This window comes from Artemia franciscana, chromosome 3, assembly GCF_032884065.1.
Source record: "Artemia franciscana chromosome 3, ASM3288406v1, whole genome shotgun sequence".
Lineage (NCBI taxonomy): Eukaryota > Metazoa > Arthropoda > Branchiopoda > Anostraca > Artemiidae > Artemia > Artemia franciscana.
In genome coordinates, this window is record NC_088865.1 from 25148594 (window position 1) to 25170870 (window position 22277).

General features: G+C 35.6%; 1 protein-coding gene across 1 annotated transcript in view; it reads left to right on the forward strand.

Annotated features, from left to right (window-relative positions):
* LOC136025071 (fibroblast growth factor receptor 3-like) overlaps window positions 1-22277 on the forward strand; it is a gene marked incomplete in the record, with an annotated part of 144394 nt that overhangs the window by 116640 nt on the left and 5477 nt on the right. The window contains 7 exon segments of the mRNA XM_065700770.1: window positions 2510-2642; window positions 10338-10446; window positions 11461-11677; window positions 14520-14697; window positions 16249-16408; window positions 19417-19610; window positions 21229-21369. Of these exon segments, the coding sequence (XP_065556842.1) occupies window positions 2510-2642; window positions 10338-10446; window positions 11461-11677; window positions 14520-14697; window positions 16249-16408; window positions 19417-19610; window positions 21229-21369 (1132 nt within the window).

Below are 22277 nucleotides of genomic sequence, written 5' to 3' on the forward strand. Positions count from 1 at the left end.
GCCCCTCCACTACATTCAGCTGATATCGACCTATTTTTTTTTATGTGGCTTTAAAGCTTAGTGCTGATTGGTGATCAGTCTTTTTGTGTTTCAACATATTAGTGTTTCAGTAAATTCATTATGTTATTAACTGTTTTACTCTGATACTTCTATACTGGTTACAGGAAATTGGCTTTATGGTTGTACTCTCATAAGACGGTGACAGTAAATGGACTTCTAATTTTTCTAAAATAATCAGGAATGAAGAATATACTTAAATAACCTTTCAAGGTGAATCACAAAAAAACCTAAAATCTGTAAATAGACCCATGTCTCTTTTCTAACGCTAACAGAAAGTCTTACGTTACCCAGTGATGTAACTGTTTCATGTGGAAGAGGACGTATGTATATTGTGGTAGTCCTTAATGACACGAGGCTTGAGGATTTGAAAAAGTCGTAATATTCCCTCGAATTTCTTATTTCTCTAACAGAAAGATCTTTTGAGACGCTGAAATAGATCATAAAAAAAAAAACCTATTAAAAAAGGCAGTGCTAGTGACACTTCCACTGTAAAAGAAGGAAGAAAAACAGGAAACAAAGATTGGTTGGGCTGTATGATTAACCAGAAACTGGTTATGGAATAAGTTATATAATGAAAAACAAAAAAAGAAAAGGAAATAATGCAAAACTAGTGGAGTATTCGATATAAAAGAAGAAGAAAATGAAGATTAGTTCACCGCAAATGACAACACATATTTTTCTCTTTTAAACAAATATTTATAAGTAAGGACGCTGAAAGATTTGATTTGTTCTGTACTTCGATTTGTGTCCTTAAATATTTCCCCTCTAAAGAACCATTCTTCCCCTCGAACTTTTAAATTAATTACTGTTTTTTATGGTTTTTTCTTTATTCCCTTCTTTTAATATTATCTTACATTTCTATGATAGTTTGAGATATAAAATAAAATCAAAAATTAAAAAAGATTATATACATAGTAGGAGGTAGTGGTCCATACTGGATGTATACTGGATAGTGAATCTATCCAGTTAATCTATCTACTCACTGTCCATACTGGACCGTGAATTTAACACTGTAGTGGTAGACTTGGCTAGCACTGAATCTAACATGGTGGATTTCCTGATCCACTTTTGAATGTGAGTTAAATCCTGTTTCTTTTAGCCAACCAACTCCCAGTTTACAGGCCTCCTAGAGTCCTTGCGAAGAAAGGTAGGATAACTGTGGATAAAGTAGTTTCAACAGAAAGTGGTGCTCCAGTACAATTATTCCAACTTGCTGCTACAAGCAGAAATTTCTTACCACTTTATTTTGTCTTTCCAAGAAAGAAGTTCCAGCTTCATGTCCTAAGTGGGGGTTTCAATGAGCTGGCTCCTGGAGTAGAATTATTGTGTGATTCCTTGCAGTATTTTGTATAGCATTCAAGTACCTGTCCTGAAAAAAAAAAAATAAAAAAAAAAAAAAAAAAAAAAAAAAATGCTGATCCTGGATGCTCACGAGGTTCATATTTACCTAATTGCTGTGAACATTGTAAAGGATATTGGAATTGTCCTTCTTTACCATCACCCACATAGTAGTAAAATGCTACAACCACTAGAAGTCACCGTTTTTTTTTATCTTTTTCATAAACCACAAGTCCACTAAACAACCTAGGAAAAGCAATTACCATCTAGATTATCCTACAGAAGAGAATGTATTTGATGTTGTTGCTGAGGCGGAAATATTAAAGTGGTGTAGGATGGAGCTATTTCTCAGATGTTGTCTGAGTGAAGTTTCTCTTTTTCAGAACCCATTAAAATCCGCTGAACGAACTAGGAAAAGTAGTTACCATCTAGGGTATCCTATAGAAGAGGATGTATTTGATCTTGCTGCTAAGGCGGATCTTATTGAAGTGGTATAGGATTGGGTTATTTCTCAGATATTGTCCGAGTGAAGTTTTTCTCTTTTTCGAAGTCCGCTGAACGACCTAGGAAAAGCAGTTACCATCTAGGGTATCCTACAGAAGAGGATGTATTTGATCTTGTTGCTGAGGCAGATTTTATGAATGGGTGTGTGCTGGTGTTATTCCTCAAATGTTGTCCGAGTGAAGAACCTGGTTCTGTCAGAGTAAGTGCGTTAAGCATCGCGGGCCTAAGGGAGGGGCAAGTTCAGGAATTTTCAAAGATCTATTTCCATGAGGACAATCTGAGGAAGATCTCTAACCTGGTCCTTGCAAAAGGAGGGACAGGATCTCTTTTGTCATTTTTATAAACAGGTAGTACTGCAGGAGAATCTTTTTTTAAGTTGAGATTAAGTTTTTACTTTGTACATTAGTTTTTGCTGCTTTACAATAGGTTTAACAAATTATATTTGACCATGCCTTTAAGTGGCCAAAAACGGCTCGCCACGGACCACTCCTGGTCTTTCTGGGCCAGGCGATTCATATTAGTTCATGTGAACTTTTTAGTAGTTAGAGCGATGATTGAAATTTCTCAATAATCTTATAAAACACTCAATTTTAAATTTCTATTTCAGAATGGCCCGAAGTGGGGCCAGTTGTTCAAGGCCACAGCAGTATGGTCATTGGTTCTATAATTGCTATCGCCGTGTTGGTCGTATTCGTTTTATTTACTGTCTTCGCTTTTGTCGTGTGTTCGAATAAAAGGAGGTAAGAATAATATTCAGCCTTTTGGGTTTCAGGGATCAGCATGAGCAAGAATCACTTAGATTTGTTTGAAATCCACAAGTTGATCAAATGCTGTCCTTTTAGTTCAAATATGGATACTTTAAAATCAAGGCACTTCTGAATAGTGGATCATGTACGAATAGTTCTACACGTAGACTTACCAATTAAGAGAAAAAAATCAAGGAGGCTCGGAGGCTGTTTGATATTATTTATTTTTGGTTATGATGTTACTACTTTTGGAAGTGATATCGCCACTTTAGTTAAAGTTTCAGTAATAAATAAAAGCTTGTGCTGGAAGTGCCGTGGAAATAAGTGTAAAATATATCAAGTTCTTGCTCAATTTGAGCACCGCTCTTTCTTGTTCCTTTAACCTAATAATTCATTTTTCTCTTCAAGTATAATTAAAGTTTTTAGTACTATGTGCGAGAATAATATTGATGCGGTTAAGGAAAGGAAGTTAAGTTAGTAGTAGAATCAGTGTGGAATCAGAATTGTTCTATACCCGTTTTTATGTATTTTCTCGATGGAATTCGTCCTAAAGAACGAAGCAAAGGCTATTTGAGAACATGGTATCGAAAGGAAAGGTATAAGTCTCCTAAGCCTAGATTATACTGATGATGCAAGTTTCCTAGATGAAAATGTTGGCGAAATGAATAAATTTGTGAGATTTTGACAGTCGAGGATGCAAAACTTGCTTTGAAAAGATAATGTTAAGAAGACTAAGTTGCTTAGACTAGAAATAAATTATGACGAAAAGGTGATGTTAGGTAGCAAGAAAATCGATCGTTAGTAGTGTTAGGCGATATTACATAATAATATCTATATATCGCACCAAATATCGATATCGTATATTAAAACCTAGATATCGATATCGAAAACAATACTATTCCGACTTTTGCTGGTATCTACCGGTGAATGTCCTGAAAATATCCAACAGAATGTCCAGAAAATATCCAACGTAGAAAATTTTTTTTGGGTTGACCGAGAAGAAGAATAATGGTTACAATCCACTGACTAATAATGTATTCATTCGACTGACTATAATAATATTTAATTTTTCCGAACACTAAAGTTAATCTGAGCAAAAAATTGTTCAGAAATATTGATATATCGAATATCGGAAGTAAAAAAATTGATATATCGATATACCGTTAAATTAAGATATCGCTCAATACTAACAACTAGTAACTTCACCTACCTGGGTAGATTTTTATGGCACTTGGTATTAACCAAGTGACATATAGCAGTCGCCAATTCTGTCGGTCTGTCTGTTTGTCGGTCTGTCGGTCTGTCGGTCTGTCCCGGTTTTGCTACTTTAGGCACTTCCAGGTAAGCTAGGACGATGAAATTTGGCAAGCGTATCAGGGACCGCACCAGATTAAATTAGAAATAGTCGTTTTCCCGATTTGACCATCTGGGGGGGAGTGGGGGCCCGGTTAATTCGCAAAAAATAGAAAAAATGAAGTATTTTTAACTTATCAGCGGGTATTTGGATCTTAATGAAATTTCATGTTTGGAATGATATTGTGTCTTAGAGCTCTTATTTTAAATCCCGACCGGATCTGATGACATTGGGGGGAGTCGGAGGGGGAAAACCTAAAGTCCCGGTTTTGCTACTTTAGGCACTTCCAGGTAAGCTAGGACGATGAAATTTGGCAAGCGTATCAGGGACCGGACCAGATTAAATTAGAAATAGTCGTTTTCCCGATTTGACCATCTGGGGGGGGGAGTAGGGGTCGGTTAATTCGGAAAAATAGAAAAAATGAAGTATTTTTAACTTATGAGCGGGTGATTGGATCTTAATGAAATTTGATGTTTGGAATGATATTGTGTCTCAGAGCTCTAATTTTAAATCCCGACTGGGTCTGATGACATTGGGGGGAGTTGGAGGGGGGAAACCTAAAATCTTGGAAAAAACTTAGAGTAGAGGGATCGGGATGAAACTTGATGGGAAAAATAAGCGCAAGTCCTAGATACATGATTGACATAATCGGAACTTATTTGTTCTCTTTGGGGTAGTTGGGGGGGGGGAGTAAGTCTTAAAAATTAGAAAAATGAGGTATTTTCAACTTGCGAACGGGTGATCGGATCTCAATGAAATTTGATGTTTAGAAGGATATCGTGTCTTAGAGCTCTTATTTTAAATCCCGACCAGATCTTGTGATGGGGGCGGGGAGTTGGGAGGGGGAACCTAAAACTTGGAAAACACTTAGAGTGGAGGGATCGGGATGAAACATGGTGGGAAAAATAAACACAAGTCCTAGATAGATGATTGACATAAACGGAACGGATCCGCTCTCTTTTGGGTAGTTGGGGGGGGGGGGGGGGTTAATTCTGAAAAATTAGAAAAAATGAGGTATTTTTAACTTACGAACGGGTGATTGGATCTCCATGAAATTTGATTTTTAGAAGGATATCGTGGCTCAAAGCTCTTATTTTAAATCCTGACCGGATCTGGTGACATTGGGGGAAGTTTGGGGTGGGGAGACCTAAAATGATGGGAAACGCTTAGATTGGAGGGATTGGGATGAAACTTGGTTGGAAAAATAAGCAAAAGTCTTGCATACGTAATTTACATAATTGGAACGGATCCGCTCAATTGCGGGGGGGGGGGGGGTAATTCTGAAAAATAAGAAAAATAACGTATTTTTAACTTACGAAGGAGTGATTGGATCTTCATGAAACTTCAAATTTAGAAGGACCTCGTAACTCTGATATCTTATTTTAAATCTCAACCGGATCAAACGTAATTGGGGGGGGGGCAGTTGGGGGGACCGGAAATCTTAGAAAATACTTAAAGCGGTGAGATCAGGATGAAACTGGATGGGAAGAATAGAAACCTGTCTAAGATACGTGACTGACATAACTGGACCGGATCTGCTCTCTTTGGTGGAATTGGGAGGGGGGAGGTAATTTTGAAAATTGAGGTATTTGTAACTTACGAAAGGGTGACCAGATCTTAATGAAATTTGATATTTAGAAGGATCTTGTGCTATAAAGTTTAACTTTAGGTTCTGACCTTCTCACAAGTGCCAAATGAGCTCTTGGCTCTTCCGACCTCGTACCATATGAGCTCTCGGCTCTTCCGACCTCGTCCAAATGAGCTCTTGGCTCTTCCGACCTCGTACCATATGAGCTCTCGGCTCTTCCGACCTCGTCACAAGTGCCATATGAGCTCTTAGCTCTTGTTTAGTAAAGATAGTGTGCGCGGTGAAGATGTAAAAAGAAGAATAGCCTAGCCATTGTGTATTTTCTGCCAGTTGAAAAAAGTTTGGAGGAATAGAAAGATAAGTCTTCAAACTAATACTATAATATTGGAAGCCACGGTGATGACATTGGTCAAGCATGGCTCTGAAACTTTCGGCGCTTCGAAAGGTTGAGGAAGACTCTCCTAGGGAAAATGTCTAAGGAGAGTTTTATGTACTTGTTCGACTAACATCGACCACAAGCTGTGCGAAAAATATGGTTCGATCCTACATTTTCAAAATAGGATTTTTATATAATTACAGTATATATAACAAGTTAAGTATAAAATATAAATATAAAAAAATATATAATAAAAAATATAAATATAATTTTAGTATCCATTTTTACATTGTAAAAATTTTCAAAATTGTATGTTCTGCACGAATATATTGAACAACAAGCTGCACAAAAAATTTGGTTCGATCCCACATTTTCGAGATAGGGTTTTTATATAATTTAAGTAAATATAATAAATTAAATATAAAATAAAATATAAATATAACAAAAATATAATAAAAAATATAAATGTAATTTTATAGTATCCATTTTCACACTTTCAAATTTTCAAAATTGTATTTTCTGCACGAATATATCGAACAACAAGCTGCACAGAAAATATGGTTCGATCCCACATGTTCAAAACAGGGTTTTTATATAATTAAATTAAATATAACAATTAAAATATAAATACAATAAAAATATTAATATTGTTTTATAGTATCCATTCTAACATTTCCAAATTTTCTAAATCGTATGTCCTGCACGAATATATCGAACAACAAGCTGCAGGGCAAATATGGTTCGATCCCACATTTTCAAAGTAGGTTATAATGAAAAAAGAAGTTAAGAATCTACAAATGAAGGATGATACATTGTAGAACAAGTACTCTTTGACCATTTATACGAGCCCAAACAAAAAGCAGCTTGTCTCTGAAAGGTTTTTTTTTGGGGGGGGGGGGGGGTAAGAAAAGTTCGGAGTAAATTGGGTGTTCTGGGGAGGAAATAAAGAGTGTTGCTTATGAACAGATATGAGCGGAGGAGGAGTACGCACAGCCATGTCAGCATCAGGTGTCTTGGTACTGTGCTGAGCTGCTTGCATTAGTATCAGTATGCTTAATAATAGTTTTTGATGTAGTAATAAATGAAGCTAGGGCCCTTCCTAGAATATCCATTGCTACCCATCCCACCCTAGAAAATCACTAATTTTCCTCGTTACAATGAAAAAAAGTCGCTTGGTCTTTACATATTTTGAAAACCAATCGATTTAAAAGCCATGTTTGTTTTCCATAAAATACCGACAGTTTTTTATGTAGTACCCGGGTAATACAAACACAAATCTTGTTTTTGAACGTGGGTGGTCCTTTAAATATAGGAAGCTCAATAGCAATTACGGGGAAATGATGAAACTGTACTAGCAATATTTAAACTCAATATATCTAAGGTAATTTATTCAAATTTAGTAAAGTTGAATATATTTTCAATACTATGGTTGGAATTGTAGCTTTGCGGTCATTGTTTGGACAATTCTAATGCTTTGTTGATTTAAAGTCCTGGTACCTAGAATAGGCATTATAAACATTGGGATAAAATCTAAATATTATAAATAAAAACAGCAGCAAAAAATAGCTTCAAGTATCTTTGAAGCTTTTCGTGGTGTTTTGTGCTGTTATTCAGTTCAAAAAGCACCCCATCTTTAAAGCCCTTATCTATAAAGCACCCCACGGGGCCAGAGGATGCTTTTAAGGTTCCCACAATGAAACTAGGCAATTTTTTGCTAATGAATGTCTTGAAAATACTTTAAAGACTTTAATTAATAACATTTTTCCAACCTGTATGGAAACTTTAACCTAAAGTATACGGCAAAATTGGGTATATGTGGAAATACAGGGTAGTGAAATATGTGCGCCCTGTTTTGTTGTTTGTTAGTAAATTCAACTCGGTTTCACCTGGGTATACAAAGGGCTGTGTAAAAACCGAGTCTTTTTTTGGTTTTTTCATGCAATGGCTACCTAGTATCTCATCTCCTCGTTATTTCTTCTTGTACCTCTCTATACTGTGTCAAGAATCGAGAATACATTGCAAAAGTATTGTACCGTATTTTTTCTTTTTTAAACAGAGGTGGTTTTAAGGGGGGGGGTAGAGTGGGCAGTTACCCCGGGCACAAATTTATGGGGTGCAAAATTTTAAATTAATGATCTAACGGTTATAATTATTTTTCAATTTTGAACTTTCATTTCTATTAAAATAAAGTAGAGGGCGAAGTTAATAAAAAAAAAAAAAAAATAAATTATTAATTAATTAATAAAATAAAAATAAATAGACAAAAAAAATAATTAAATAACGATATTTAAAGAATTAAATAATAATTGTCCTTGTAATCAGGCAAGTACCCTGTTTTTTGTTTTTTTTTTAGGGGAGAGCAAAAATAAAAAAACGGAGGGGGGGAATAATTTTTGTTTGATAAATTGAATAAAAAGTGTATAAAAATTCAAGAAAATATAGAATTTCGGGGAGGCATGGTGGTTCCTGAGACCCCCCTTCCCGCGTAAGTCCATGCTGTTAATGATGCTTTAAAAAGAAAAAAAAATATTAATGTTCATGCCCATAGACACGCGTTTTATTAGGAGGTCTTTCTAGATAGGACTCCAGCATATTCTTTCTCTGGAAGTTTTAAACCAAATATGCCTAATTATTTATAAGTTGAACCTTCTTCTCGTATAAAAAGAAAACGTTGGTATCAGAACTTGAGCACTGGTTTGCTTTTCAAATTATAGAGTTTTCTGGGATTATGATAAATTCTTGAGCTAGGTGGCATTTTTTTTTTTTTTTTTTTTTTTTTTTTTTTTTTTTTTTTTTTTTTTTTTTTTTTTGTATACTTGACTCCTTCGAAAAATTGCTTTGACCCTCCGCGTTTTGGACCTATTTGTACCTTGAATAAGGAGGATTGGTAATTTTCTTAGGGGTTTGATGCCTTAAAAATCGTTTCTGCCGTTCCCTTCCCCATGTCCCTCCCTCTTTTTTAAAGATATCGATTTATGCCAATATGAAGAGAAATATTTCAAGACATAAGGGCCTATCCTTGGGACGTGTTTGTATTCTATTTATGTATGTAGGCGAATATTTTATATTCCGTATTTATGAGGAAACTTCATTATTTTTTAATCATGTATTAGCACCGTCTTGTAACTATAATGGTATTGTCTAAATATTAGCTGTTTTAGCACTAATCCTGCTAACGTTCAGTCGCATTGTCTAAAATAATAGAAAAAAAGTCAGTTAAGAGTTTTTTTTTTCTTGGCTGCCATACAAATTGAAATCAGTGTTTTGGGAAGAAAATGAATTCACAAGCGGGTATTTTCGGTAAAGAGAAAAAAGAGGAAGGTAGGTGTGCAGACCATCTTTTTATTTCAATAATTAATAGGTACTACGTAACAGAAGTGGGAATACAAAATGATGAAGTAGGTTGCATGTTTCATGATTTTCATCTTTGCCAAAAATGATATAAGTATATCGTACTTTTTTTCAAGCGAAATTCAAATTATTGTAAACAACTGTTGTTCTAACTTTTTTTGTCTTTATGTGAAACTTGGCACAAGAATTTTGACAGAGAATTTTACTGGGGGGACGCAAGGTTTATTGATGACGTACTTTTAGCCAGGAATGTTTTTAAGTATTTGTCTAAGAATATAAGGAACATTCTGCACCCAGTGTGTATTTTTTAGTAGAATTTGAGAAATAGGAAGACACTTTCGTAGGATTTAATTTTTGGCAGAATTATTGAATTCTGAGGGGGGAGGACATATTATACGAACATCAAAATAAGTGAACCATGCGTAAATAATCCATTGTTTTTGTTAAATAACGACATTACCTTGTGGAGAGGGGTCTTATACCCAATTCTTTCGTCGCATGTGCAATTGAGGTTGCTCATAACTTAGGATTCTATTTAAAGATATTGCGCTTACTTCTGGTATTTCTTTATTTCTATTACACAAGGTACCCAATGGATCTCGGCAGGGTTGACTATTTAGGAGGGGGGGGGTAGTATTATGAATTAATTATGATAATGGTAAAAATTAATGCACCTGCGTGGCATGGAACAACCTCAAACAATCATACTAATTCAAATTCCCTTTTCTACTCTGAAGAAAAGTCTGTCGTTTGGTGCAATTAATATAGGCCTTAATTATATGATAGCCAGGGCCGTATACAGGTTTTTTCGGGGGGGGGGTTTACAAAGGGATTTTTCTGGGTGAGTTAAACACGCACAAAAACTAAAAAAAACATAAATATTTTTTTACTCATTTTCGTTACGTTCTTACGAGTCGGACAAACATTTCGGGGGAGGGGGAGGAGCTTAAATCTCTCCCTTCGATACTGCCTTGATGATAGCTTTACTTAACCATTGTTCTTATTATTTTATTTTTTCAGAATAAAAAGAGAAAGAATGATATCCCTAGAACGTGGAAAGATGTGTATTGCTCCAGTTACGAAAAAAATCACTATAGACTACGAAAGAACTGACTCTTGTGAATCCTTGGTAAGATACTTCAGAATCATTTGAGAAACGTGATTTTCCTAATCTACTAGTGTTTGTTTTATTTTGTTTTAGGCTTTGGATCAAAGAGTAGGGGTAACTTTCAAGAGTGAAAACTGGCGCTAGCGTCGTAAAAAAAAACCCATCAAACCCATTTAGTGTTTGGTGTTTCTCTGTATTTCTCAGTGGAATAATAAGAATAATTCAGTTCCTGATAGAAAAAATGATTTCAAAGCCTGAAACAATGCCATGAGACGCCAAACGCTAGATAGAGTCGGGTGTTGTTTTTTGTTTGCCAACACTACCGCCATTTTCCACTCTTATTCCACTCTTATGAGGAATTATTAAGTATAAGAAAACGGATGCTTTGGTCATTCTTTATTAAAAAGCTGCTTGATGGAAAAATTCTTTCGTATTTATGGAATGATGGTATGGGTCCAACAGATGATATAAATGATCTGTTGAGACTGATTAGAGTAAGACTAGAAGAGCAAGAAATCCAAAACGTTAGTATGAGCTAGGTCGATCCAAGAGTTTAGTATTATATAGACAAGTCAAATCCAGATATGGAATGGAAGTTTATTTTATGTTGAATATTCTGGTTAACTTTCTAAGGTTATGGATCCAATCTAGAGCAACCTGTCTGCCAGTGGGAAGCAACTTTTGTAAAATTAAGGGAAGTACTGAAGCAAAAGAAAATTCCCCTCCCTGCGATGCAGAGGAGGATGGATTGGGCCATTTTCTCTTGATGTGCTGCAAGCCATGTCAAATTACGGTAAATTGGCGGGAGGGGAATTTAATGAGCTACTTCTTGGCATTCTTACATCAACACATCCATAAACGACTGTTATGGTGGAGTGTTTTGTGTCGAATGTGATAGAGTTGTGACACAAACGTCGGAAATAGAAGTAAATATTGTTTGGTTTTGATTTTGATATGTTTGTAGTTACCCATACTCTTGGCTTTGGATTTTTGTGTGGCTAGTATACTGAAGATAATCATGGTATTTTTGTTTAGCTAATGCCTGTCATAAAAATTGAGAGAAAAGTGGCAGATGACTTCAGTGCCTCAGAATATGAATTACCACGGGACGCCAAATGGGAATTTCCTCGGAACAGGCTTTTCCTCGGAAAAACATTAGGTGAAGGAGCATTTGGTCACGTGGTTCAAGCTGTCGCAGAAGGTGTTCCACAGCCTGGCATGGAATCAACAGTTGCAGTAAAAATGTTAAAAGGTGAGTAATTTGAGTGGTGGATGGGCGTTCAAAAGGAGAATGATTAAAGGTAGGTGGGTAGCTGAAAGGTGAGTAGTTAATGGTGGCTGGGTAGCTAAAAGGTGAGTGGCCGTCGTAAAGTTAAATTAGGTAACAACACTGATTGTCTTCGATAATGTACAGTATGTATTCCAGTCATATTTACAGGAGAAACAATCCTTCTGTTTTAAGGTACACTCTTTTATGTGTCTAGGGTAAAACTGGGGAGGAGGAGTTTCTCGTTAACTCGGGAAGTATTCCTGCGAAGATAGTCTATTGCCAGTATTATCTTCAAATTAAACCTAGAGTGTACATCTGTTAGACTGTAGGTCTTGGTAGAGTAATTTCTTGGATTGGACGTGGATTCTATGCCAAATCTCAATTTTTCCAATGTAATGACATATTTTTACGGAGTTTTTTAAACCTTTCAAGCAGAGAGGTAAGAGATTAACCATTTTTTTGAAAAGTCCTATTTGTGATTTTTATCTTTTTCTATTGTTAATGTTACAAATTTAATGCTCAGGAAGAAAGTATTGGATGCTTGAGAAGACCTTCTCTAGCCCTAATTTGGGCTGTAGATCCGTTACTGAAAGCTTCATTTACCAGGAACTACTGCTCTATGAGCTCGAGAAACACCCGCCTTTTCTCTTTCGTTGCCCTTTTCAGCTCAAATGAATTCTAGTAGATTTGAATAAAAAAGAAAAAAATTCTTGAAAGATTTGTTCTTTACCGTCCTGGCGTTCTTTTGTTTTGTTACTATAATGTTTAATGCACATAAAAAAAACAGGTCTACGGGAGAATGATAAATATTTATGTTCCTTACTTTTTACTTTAAACTATATTGAATGATATATTACCATCTAGATGGAATTACTTACTTTGAAGAGAACTGTAATTATAGTTTTATTGTATGATAAGTCACATTGATTATTTATTGAATATGTACTCTGGGCTATTTCATTGGTTAAATTTGAGAATAATAAATTATTTGGTAGTAAATGTAAATTTAATAGCATCCTTTCTGAAGGTTGAAATAGCTCTTTCAGGTTAAAATACCTATAAATTGCTGGGAAACAATCAAATAAAGTAAATCCGTCCTCAAAAGATGATGTATTCTTTTCTCTTGTTTCGAACATAAACAGATGTCTTGCTGTCTCGAACTTGTCTTGCAATATGTTGCAAGGGTAATCGATTCCCCGTGCCTGAAAAGGCACCCTTCACTACGGTAAGCTGAACTCTGTCATCTGTGTTGATTTATGTGTCAATTATTGTAATTTTATCAATCTGCCAACATTCTACTTGTCAAATTTTTTCATATTGTCAGAAAAGATTATTGACAAAAATCGTCAAATGGTCATATTGTAAAAAAAGATGATTATTTATCAGAATAATAGCTTTTTTTAACTGTTTGATATTATTTTTAGTCTACGTTACTGTCATAACTACGTATAGTTTTTCTCCTTAAAAAAAGGAAAAAGATTTGTGATGACTTCCTTGGACTTCACAAAAGAATACTATGCACCGTAATTTGTGCGACAAAATGAACTCGCACTGAACAGCCACCAAGTAAAGAAGAAAAAAAAAAAAAGAAACGAAGACTTGCCTTTCACATTTTGTCATTTTCAGACTTATTTTTACTATGGACATTACCGTAAAGAGCAAAAAGAAAATAAAAGATAAACCGCTCTCACTGGGCTGTTAAATCAGTTTCATGAAGTAGTGAGTGTCCTGCTATGCTATATAGACCGTTTTTAAAACCCTTTACCGCTTGAAATTGGGAGCAGAAAATTTGGGTTACCATTTCTTGGAATACTCGAAAGCTGATGCATAGGCTACTTTTATGGCTTTTCTCTAATATTTGCGTAAAGGACGATTAGTAATTTTGCCAAGCGTGGAAAAGTAAAAGTATAGGCGTGCTAATGGTAATCATTATAAGGCGTTTATGCGGCAGAGCGTTAAACTTTTGCTTGTGTAACCCATAAAACCTAGTAGAAATATTTGCGGAATAATGCATTATAATATGACTTAGCCAGTTACCTATAAATAAAGTAGTATTCAGTCTATTTAATATTTTGGATAAATATTGGCCTGTAAAAGTTGCTTGTTATATGAAACGGATTTGAGCAAAATATAGTAAGCTAGATTTGGCATGTGGTGGTTAAAATGGTTCTCCAGCCTAGAATTATTTTGTACATAACGTGTTTGCTGCTTTTTTCTTGCATTTGACGTTTCTCCCCAGTCCAAAAAAATAAAAAAAAGACCTACTTGGAACATCAGTGTCTCTACAATCAAATCACTCATTGTCTGAATAAAAGATCCACCAATAGAATGAACAGATGATCTAAGGTTCACAAGAAAAGATGATTGTACTTGAGTAACTGCATTATAACAGCAAAAAAAAGAAGAGTTACAAAAGCCCAAAATTGTACAAAAGAGTCTATCCACAAGATTTTTTACACCAGGTCCTTTTTATTTACTGTTTGGAAGGCTCTTCATTTGTGTCTCCATCTCAAGAGCAAAATAATAAGTAAGGCCTTGACTGATATAAAAGACGTCTTTTTAGCATTTTGTTCTTCAACATTGAAGTTCAGCTCTATGGCTGTTTTACACCAATTGAGTTTGAAAAAAGACGATCATTTTCTTCTTTTTACGGTGCATATTTGTTCACAGTGTACGGTGCATATTAGTGCAAGCAAATTGTGATATGTCCAGGCTTCTGTGCAAGGCTGCTGAGCCAGAGCCATAAATTTAAAAGCACTATTTGAAAATAACTTGTGATTTTGTTATCTGCTTGATATCATTACGAAAATAAATTTTCTTACAGAGGGCCATACGGATGCAGAGCTTCTTGACTTAGTTCAAGAAATGGAGCTGCTGAAAATGATTGGTCGCCACATAAACATAATTAATTTGATCGGCGCTTGTACCCAGGATGGTCCACTATATGTTATCGTCGAATTCGCAGAACATGGCAATTTAAGGGACTTTCTAAGAAAACATAGGTTTGTAAAACTTTCCTATATAAAAATTAATATAGCGAAAAGCCTAGACTAAGGACAAGAGGTACTTAACCTAGGACCTCTTGTGCGTCTCATAATTCTTTTTATTTCGAAACTTAGCACATTTAAGAAACCTGAACAAACTATTGGTAGGACCATCTTTGTTCTTTTTTGAAAAGTTGATTTCAGTACATGAAACTATGGATAGGGACCAAATAGCAACAGCTTATGCAAAGATGGCCTAAATACAATCTTATTTTCCCACTTTCTGTAGAGTGGTTACACTGAAATCAGGATGGACTGCTTATCAAAATAGCCCTGATTGTGCTGATATACGACCATAACAGTGATGGATCCACTGGGCTCAATTCACGGAAGCTATGGAGGAGGGGACAAAGTTTATTTTTTTAAAATCTATTGGGGGGGGGGATAATCTTCGGAGACCTTGTATTTTCTCATAATATCCCAAAATGAGGATAAGGAAGAAGTCATTAACCTTATCCATGTCTTATTTTGGTTTTTGAACACATTTGGCTAAATGACGAGAGAATGAACTGCCGACCAAAACGCATCCTCGATTTAATGGATTGCACGCACATAAATTTTGGGTTGATGTTTCTGCAAGGGGAGGGGTGTGTGTTCAAAGTTAATAAAAAATTGCAGTTATATCAACCATAAAAATAACTTGACAATATGGAACATACCGTAAAAATGAGATTGCGCGTCTGGTAGTGCCACATTTTGATCGGTGGGTCATTGTAATGTCAGACATTCAGCTCCAAGTCGAAATAGCAAATTGAGACACAGAAAGTATTTCTGACGTTTATAAGCAAAGCCTTGTAAAATTGTGGTCATCACCTGTCTACTGTGTACATGCATTGTAGAGCTGATTTCCGTCGAAAATTAGTTTTTACATGCATCTACTGAAGTTTTTATTTCACATCCTCTGCTCGCTGCAAAAACGTTCGACCGAATTTTCATTAAATTCTAAAAAAAAAGCTCTTGTGTTTACAAAAAAATCCAAAAAAGTATGAACTGAAATGTGTACTGCCAAACTGGTTTTCACCACCTCCAGAACCATTTGATTTTTCTTATTATTGGTGTCCGAGGAGAAGCCGTGATGCTTGCGGCATCGTTTTGGTTAATCCTTGCGCAGGTGTCTTGTGAATGTCGTTAAGCTTCAGGTTAATCAGGTGCTTCGTAGTTTTTAATAGATTTAAAGAGGCCGTGTTCAGAGAGGGGGGCTGCAGGGATTGAACACCACCTCCGAAATATTTCCTACTCATAAAAACGTAGGGAAATGTTTATGAACAAATTTTAATGCATTTTTCAAAGTTCTTGTACCCCCCCCCCCCCATACCCCGAAAAAAAAAATCCTGGGTGCACCCTAGCTGTTATTCCTGTCAATATTCTCTATTTACATATAATGGCGCCAATTTATGAAAATTAAGGGGGGTGTAAAATGCATTTTCCAAATTTTAAGAAGGGGGATTTTGTACCCCTCCCCCCTGAAAAAAAGATACCACTGTTTATATATTTATTTTATATTTACAGGCCAGCTTCAGGGTATGAGCACGCCATCGGACAGCCATTTGTCATGGGTGGGGGCGTCGATTCCTATCTAGCCAATAAATATAAGCCTTTGTCAGCACGGGACTTAGTTTCTTTTGCATATCAAGTGGCACGCGGCATGGAATACCTCTCTTCAGAAAAGGTATGTACTTTCAATTAAAGAAGCTGAGAAGCAATTAGCAAACTAAGGAATAATGAGACTCTTTTCTATTCATGCTTATGTCATACAAACTGAATTAGTTACCCCAGTATTAAATAAAGCTAAATAATATTTGAAGGAGTGCTAATTTCTCGTTTCATGATGCACAAACACATATTTATTACAGACGTTTGAGTCATAAGCACCTTTATTTATAATAGTACTTGCAGTTGGTTTTTCTTTGGATACTGTTTAATCATAAATTTAGACATCCTAAGCATACAGGAAAGGAATCAGAATGTTTTTCTTTAGTATGAGAGGGGGTGGAGCCTGATGCCTTTAGTCAACTTTAGTTTTGGGCATTTTTCAATGTTATTTCTCTATCAATTTTTCTTGGTTATTGGAATTTTCTGGGGGAAAATTTCTCCTATCTCTCTTCCCCTGTGTGCAGATAGGGGTTTCAGGGAAATAAATTTGACATGAGAGGGCTGATATCATAAGTTTTGTTCCCCGAGGGGGGGGGGTGGATTTTGAGCTATTTTTAAGTAATTTCCTTTTCTTTTGTTATGAATTTGCCGAATGAAAAAAAAACATGTAATTAAGAATTATATATTGCGCAGGCATGTAATTTATGCAATTACCGTCATGTAATTACGCCCTTATGCATTATAATGTAGAAATTTGGTAAATTTTAAACTTATTATTTCGAACTTGAAACTAGACTTTTACAATTAGCCAATTTCAAGCTTTTTGTGGTCTTTAGGATTTATTTTTTTGTAGCATTAGAGTACTCTGGGAGGGAGGTGAGGGGGCTACTATCTTCAAATTCCACATTCAACACTACTTTCCTTTGTGTTCTGGCAAAGCAAGATCATATAATTTAGTGCCAAAATCAAAATTTGAATTTCAGCCTGGAAACATTTAACAGTTGTTAAAATTTTTACTTTTACAAAAAAAGAAATTGAATATTTACACCGAACTTTACTTTATTATTTTGGAAGGATTTAGTTATTTTTTAATATTAATTTTATCTTTGGTTTTGTTGTTTTGCTACTCTGTAGGCTGTTTGCTTTCCCTAAGTATTAGTATGGTTTATTTAGATTTATAGCCAGGATTGTCATTTTTTTCTTTTTCTAACGGCCGAGGTAAGCTTATTATATTTGTGTTTTTTTTGTCTGTTTTGTATTATGCTATACATGATCGTATTTCCAAGTATTTGGATTCAAGTACTAGTATTAGGCAAACGTAGTGTTTCATTTAGGTGTTTCATGATGGTCGCTAATCTATGTTATTTGTGCCTTTTTGTGTTCGTGGCTGTATGTTTGGCTTTAAAACGCACTTATCTATCTATCTGTCTATCTATAGCTGAGTAGTTAGCATGCTACACTTAAAAGCTATTGTCCGTGAGAACAGGGTTCAAGGCCTGGTGTCGCTAATTATTTTTTTTTTAAGGGTCAGTGGCTGGACTCTGTAAGCTTAGCCAGGGTTCGCCCGGCTCTAAATGAATACCTGGAAAAATCCGGGTTTGCCGAAACACAGGATGGCTGCCCCCCCCCCCCTCATTGCACCTCCTAACCAAGGGGCTATGAAACTGAGATCAGCATTTCCGGTAGGGACTGCAAATTCCAATGCCGTATTCTTTAACCTTTTTTGGTTATTTAGGATTGAGAGACAGAAATGATTACCCTACCTAGCTCTCAGGAAACGTTTATATGGCATGCAGAGTGACCTTTTTAAAATATTTAGGACATAGGATGCTTTCTGCCTAAAGTTTTCGACCAGTTCCTCTTCGCTCGCCCAATGGTACACCTAATTCCATCAATGTTTCTCGCACCTGCATAATTAAGAGTCAATGCATAAAGTCGATCTATATTTTCCTACCATAAAATTTTTATCTCTTTTTATGGACTTGGTGGTAACATCGAATTCCGAGTTTCTAGTATTTTTGCAAATTCGAGATACGAGCCAATTGAACAAATTAGCCATGACTTAACTCCTGTAAAAATAAGGAAGGAAAATAAGCAAAATAGAGGCAATCAGTTAAGTGGGGCAGATCGATTCCAACCTAGCATTTAAATCTAGTTAAGTAATAGTTCCACAATCTTCTTTTTTCTTCCTTTTAACACACATATGTTTCAGGGGCCATAAAAGAGATTGACCGTCTTAGAACTTGTTGCAATAGAGGCATTACCTGAATTCCTATTTAGAGTAGTTTCAGGTCAGTTTGAGAGGGAGGGGGCTTCCAATTTAGGGAAATGGTTCTGCTTTTAGAAGTTCAAAGAGACGAGCCCCTTAGTATTTTATTTTTTTTGTTTGGGATGGTGACAAATGAGTGCTTCTGTCATATTAGCTTGATTTTTTAGTCTAATTAATATTTGATTTCATAGATGGAATTCATATTTGTTTAAACATACCTACAAACGTGGATAAGGAGTGTCAATTCACCAAAATGTAGAAATAGGAGATGGGAGAAGAATATTTTGCTTCTAAAAAAACTAAGTCACAAAAGAGGTATTTTTTCTGAATTTGGAGGGGGGTTTGTATTTTTTTTTTCGATGGAAATGCCAACTGAATTTTTTTCAAAATTCAGGAGGGGGTAATTGCCCCCTGCTTCCACCCCTCAATTGGTGCCCTTGGCACGAATGGGTGTGAGTTAATTTACTGAGAGTGCTCTCAAGGCAGAAACATAGTTAGGGTTTTCAGCGCCTAGGGACAATGCTGGTTTTTTAGGCTATCAAAAACCAATTTGGCACCCCCTCAGAGGCTGTGCCTACAGACAGCTGCCTTCCCTTTCCCCCTTTTGTCCACCCCACTGTCTGAAGGCTTCTCTGAACAATATTGAAAAATTGCAGTCTAAAATATACTTTTCATCCTTCCTCCCCTTCCCAAGAATCCTTTAATAGCCCCTGTCCCCAAGGTCCGACCTGTGTTTGTGAACTAACGCATAAGCGTGTTATTAGAAGGTCATTAAAATTGCAAAAACCTTACTATAAGTAGATTGTTTGTTTTAGTGCATACATCGAGACTTAGCAGCGAGAAACGTACTGGTCTCTGAAGATTATGTTATAAAAATTGCTGATTTTGGATTAGCGCGTGATATCCACTATCATGATTACTATAGAAAAACTACAGATGGTAGACTGCCTGTGAAGTGGATGGCGCCCGAAGCACTTTTCAAAAGAGTTTATACTTCACAATCGGACGTGTAAGCTTTTTTTAATATTAACTGTTTATGGTGTAATTGAGTTTTGATATGTGTGTTTGTTCTTTTCTGAGTGCTTATTTCTTCATGATTTCAAACCAAACTGAATTAATAATGGTTTTTCATTTCGTATTACTAGTATTATTATGCAACTACTAACTGTAGAAGTATAAGAAACGTAGAAAATGTCAAAAATACGAACGTACTATTTCCTTTATTTTGCTAGATTATCTTGAAAATGGAAGGATATTTAGTTTCTGCACTAATGACTACTTCTTTACATCATAAAAGACAAATAAATTAAATCCATTTGAAAGAACAACAATAATAATTTTACAATTTCTTACACGAAAGAGTCAATCTGACATGTTCCTCCCAAAATTTCCCACGATGTCTCAACATTGTGTTTTTGAGTGTCCTTTAGTGGGCTTGGATTCCTTTTTTTTCCCTCAGACTGCCCCCATTTTTCAAATTCACCGCGTGCAACTGGGTGTATCTGAAAATAGTGATCAGAACGAAAAGGCATATTTGAAGTTTGAAATCTTTCCGCAATAATTCGAGACGCATCAATAACTGCTATGTCTAACAGCCGAAATATGATGGAAAAATACATTTAAAAAAATAATAAAAAAGAAACAAAATTAAAAAAAATAAGCAAAACGCATTCTCATTTGTTCAGACTGTTTTCTATTCTTTGTTTATTCTTTAATTTTTTTCTCTCTTATTAAGTACTACTTGAATAATGATTATTATTCAAGTATTACTTTGTCATATCTGCTAGAACTGTCTTTAAGAGACCATACTTAAAGGATTTATCTTAAGTTTCCAGTTTTTTGTAATTTCGAAAATTATCATATTTACCTGCCAATTTGTGTTAGAAAAAAGAAAGATATATTTTGCGTTTTATTTTTTTTAAAGAAGAAAAATGGGGTATTCAATGGCGTATCAAGGATTTTTGTTCCGGGAAGGGGGGGGGGCATTAAAAAAACTGAAAAACGTATAAAAAATGTGTATATTCATTTTGGTTATTTTTTAACGAATTGGACACAAATTTTGGAGAGGGAGATGCGGCCTTGGGGCTATCGCAAATAACTTCCAAAAGTTTATTTTAGGTTCTTTAAACAAATTTTGATAATGACCACGTAGCTTTGGTACGAGAATTTGTGCATGTCCATTGGTAATTTACATTTAAAAGTGGAGGTAAAAAAAAAGATTAATAGACTCCTACACTGATAGCTGTATTTACTAAGTATTTAAAAGTACTGTCGTAAGCTATTATTTTCTTTATTTCGTATAAATCTAAATTACCGCTTGAATTCCTGCTTGTGATTTACAATTAGTAGCAGTTTTGAAGGTTTAATTGCCCTACTAATTGCCTAGTAATGAACTTACATTATGATTCTTCCTATTTAATTATGCACGAACAAAAAGGGATATATCATTATAAAAATGACCATCATTTGCCTTGCTATTCTGCTAAGGTATTATATGGCTTTTCCAAACAGTGAATGAACTAATTGTATATTTTTAAGGATAAATGTCACATGCTTACGGGTGGCCGTCCGTTCTAATGCATGTCTTGTTTAATTGCTGAACACTTATTCTTTTTCCCTTTTTGTAGGTGGTCCTTTGGAGTACTTATGTGGGAAATCATGACGCTAGGTGGCACGCCGTATCCAACAATTCCAAATATGGAAAGATTGTTTCAACTGCTTAGAGAGGGCCATAGAATGGAGAAGCCAACTGCCTGCTCGCTTGAATTGTAAGTTTTGTTTATTCTCCTCTTGCGAGGTCCATCCATGATGCGTATAATTAAAATAGTTGTAATTTTATAACAATAGAAAGGAGAAGAGTTTTGTAGTTTCATTAAAAAAGGCAAAAATTACTATTTGAATTTAATCTAGATGATATTTCTTTTTGAGGTGGGAGGATTCACAAAGCCATGGCTCAAGCCACAAAGACCTTTTGGCTCCCCACCAAAAACAAAACAAATACTAATGTAATACTAACGGTTGCTTAGCTATTGGTTTCTCCTTGGACGTGGTATTATTATATAGGGCATGCTCTTCTTTATCGCTTACAAAAGAGACTCTCTTTCTAGTGTCGAGTTTTCCACCATTATTCCCCTCCCCCCACTATCCCAAGAACCTCACCCGTCAGCTTTAGGCCAGCTTAGGCAGGTAAAATTAGAAGCAAAGAGGGGAGATTCACCCACCACGCGCAAGCCATCAATTGTAAACGGCGTTAGATCCTTAGAACTGGTAAGGGCAAGAGAACTTCTTTTTCTAACTTTAGAATGCTCCTCAAGCATCAGGTCTTGCACCATGGTTGGCAGAGGTCAGATTTGTTTTTCGACAAGTATTTGCAAAATTTTGTGTATTACAGTATTTTGGGAGGTTGCCACTAGCAGTCTCAGATGGTTCTTCGCTGCAATTTAGTGTCATACACACTGACTTACTAAGTGTGAACGCTTTCATTTCTCTTCCCCCCAAAATTCTGAACTTCAAGATCACATCCAGGAAGGGGAATCGTGTGTCTTGACTCCCTCTCTTCCCTCAAAAAAAAAAAGAAAAAATGCATAGTGATGAGAGGGTTTTATGCAATCGTCATTTAGTTGCCAAAATAACATTACGTGTTGTAGCCCCCTTTAAAATATTTGGACCTATATGG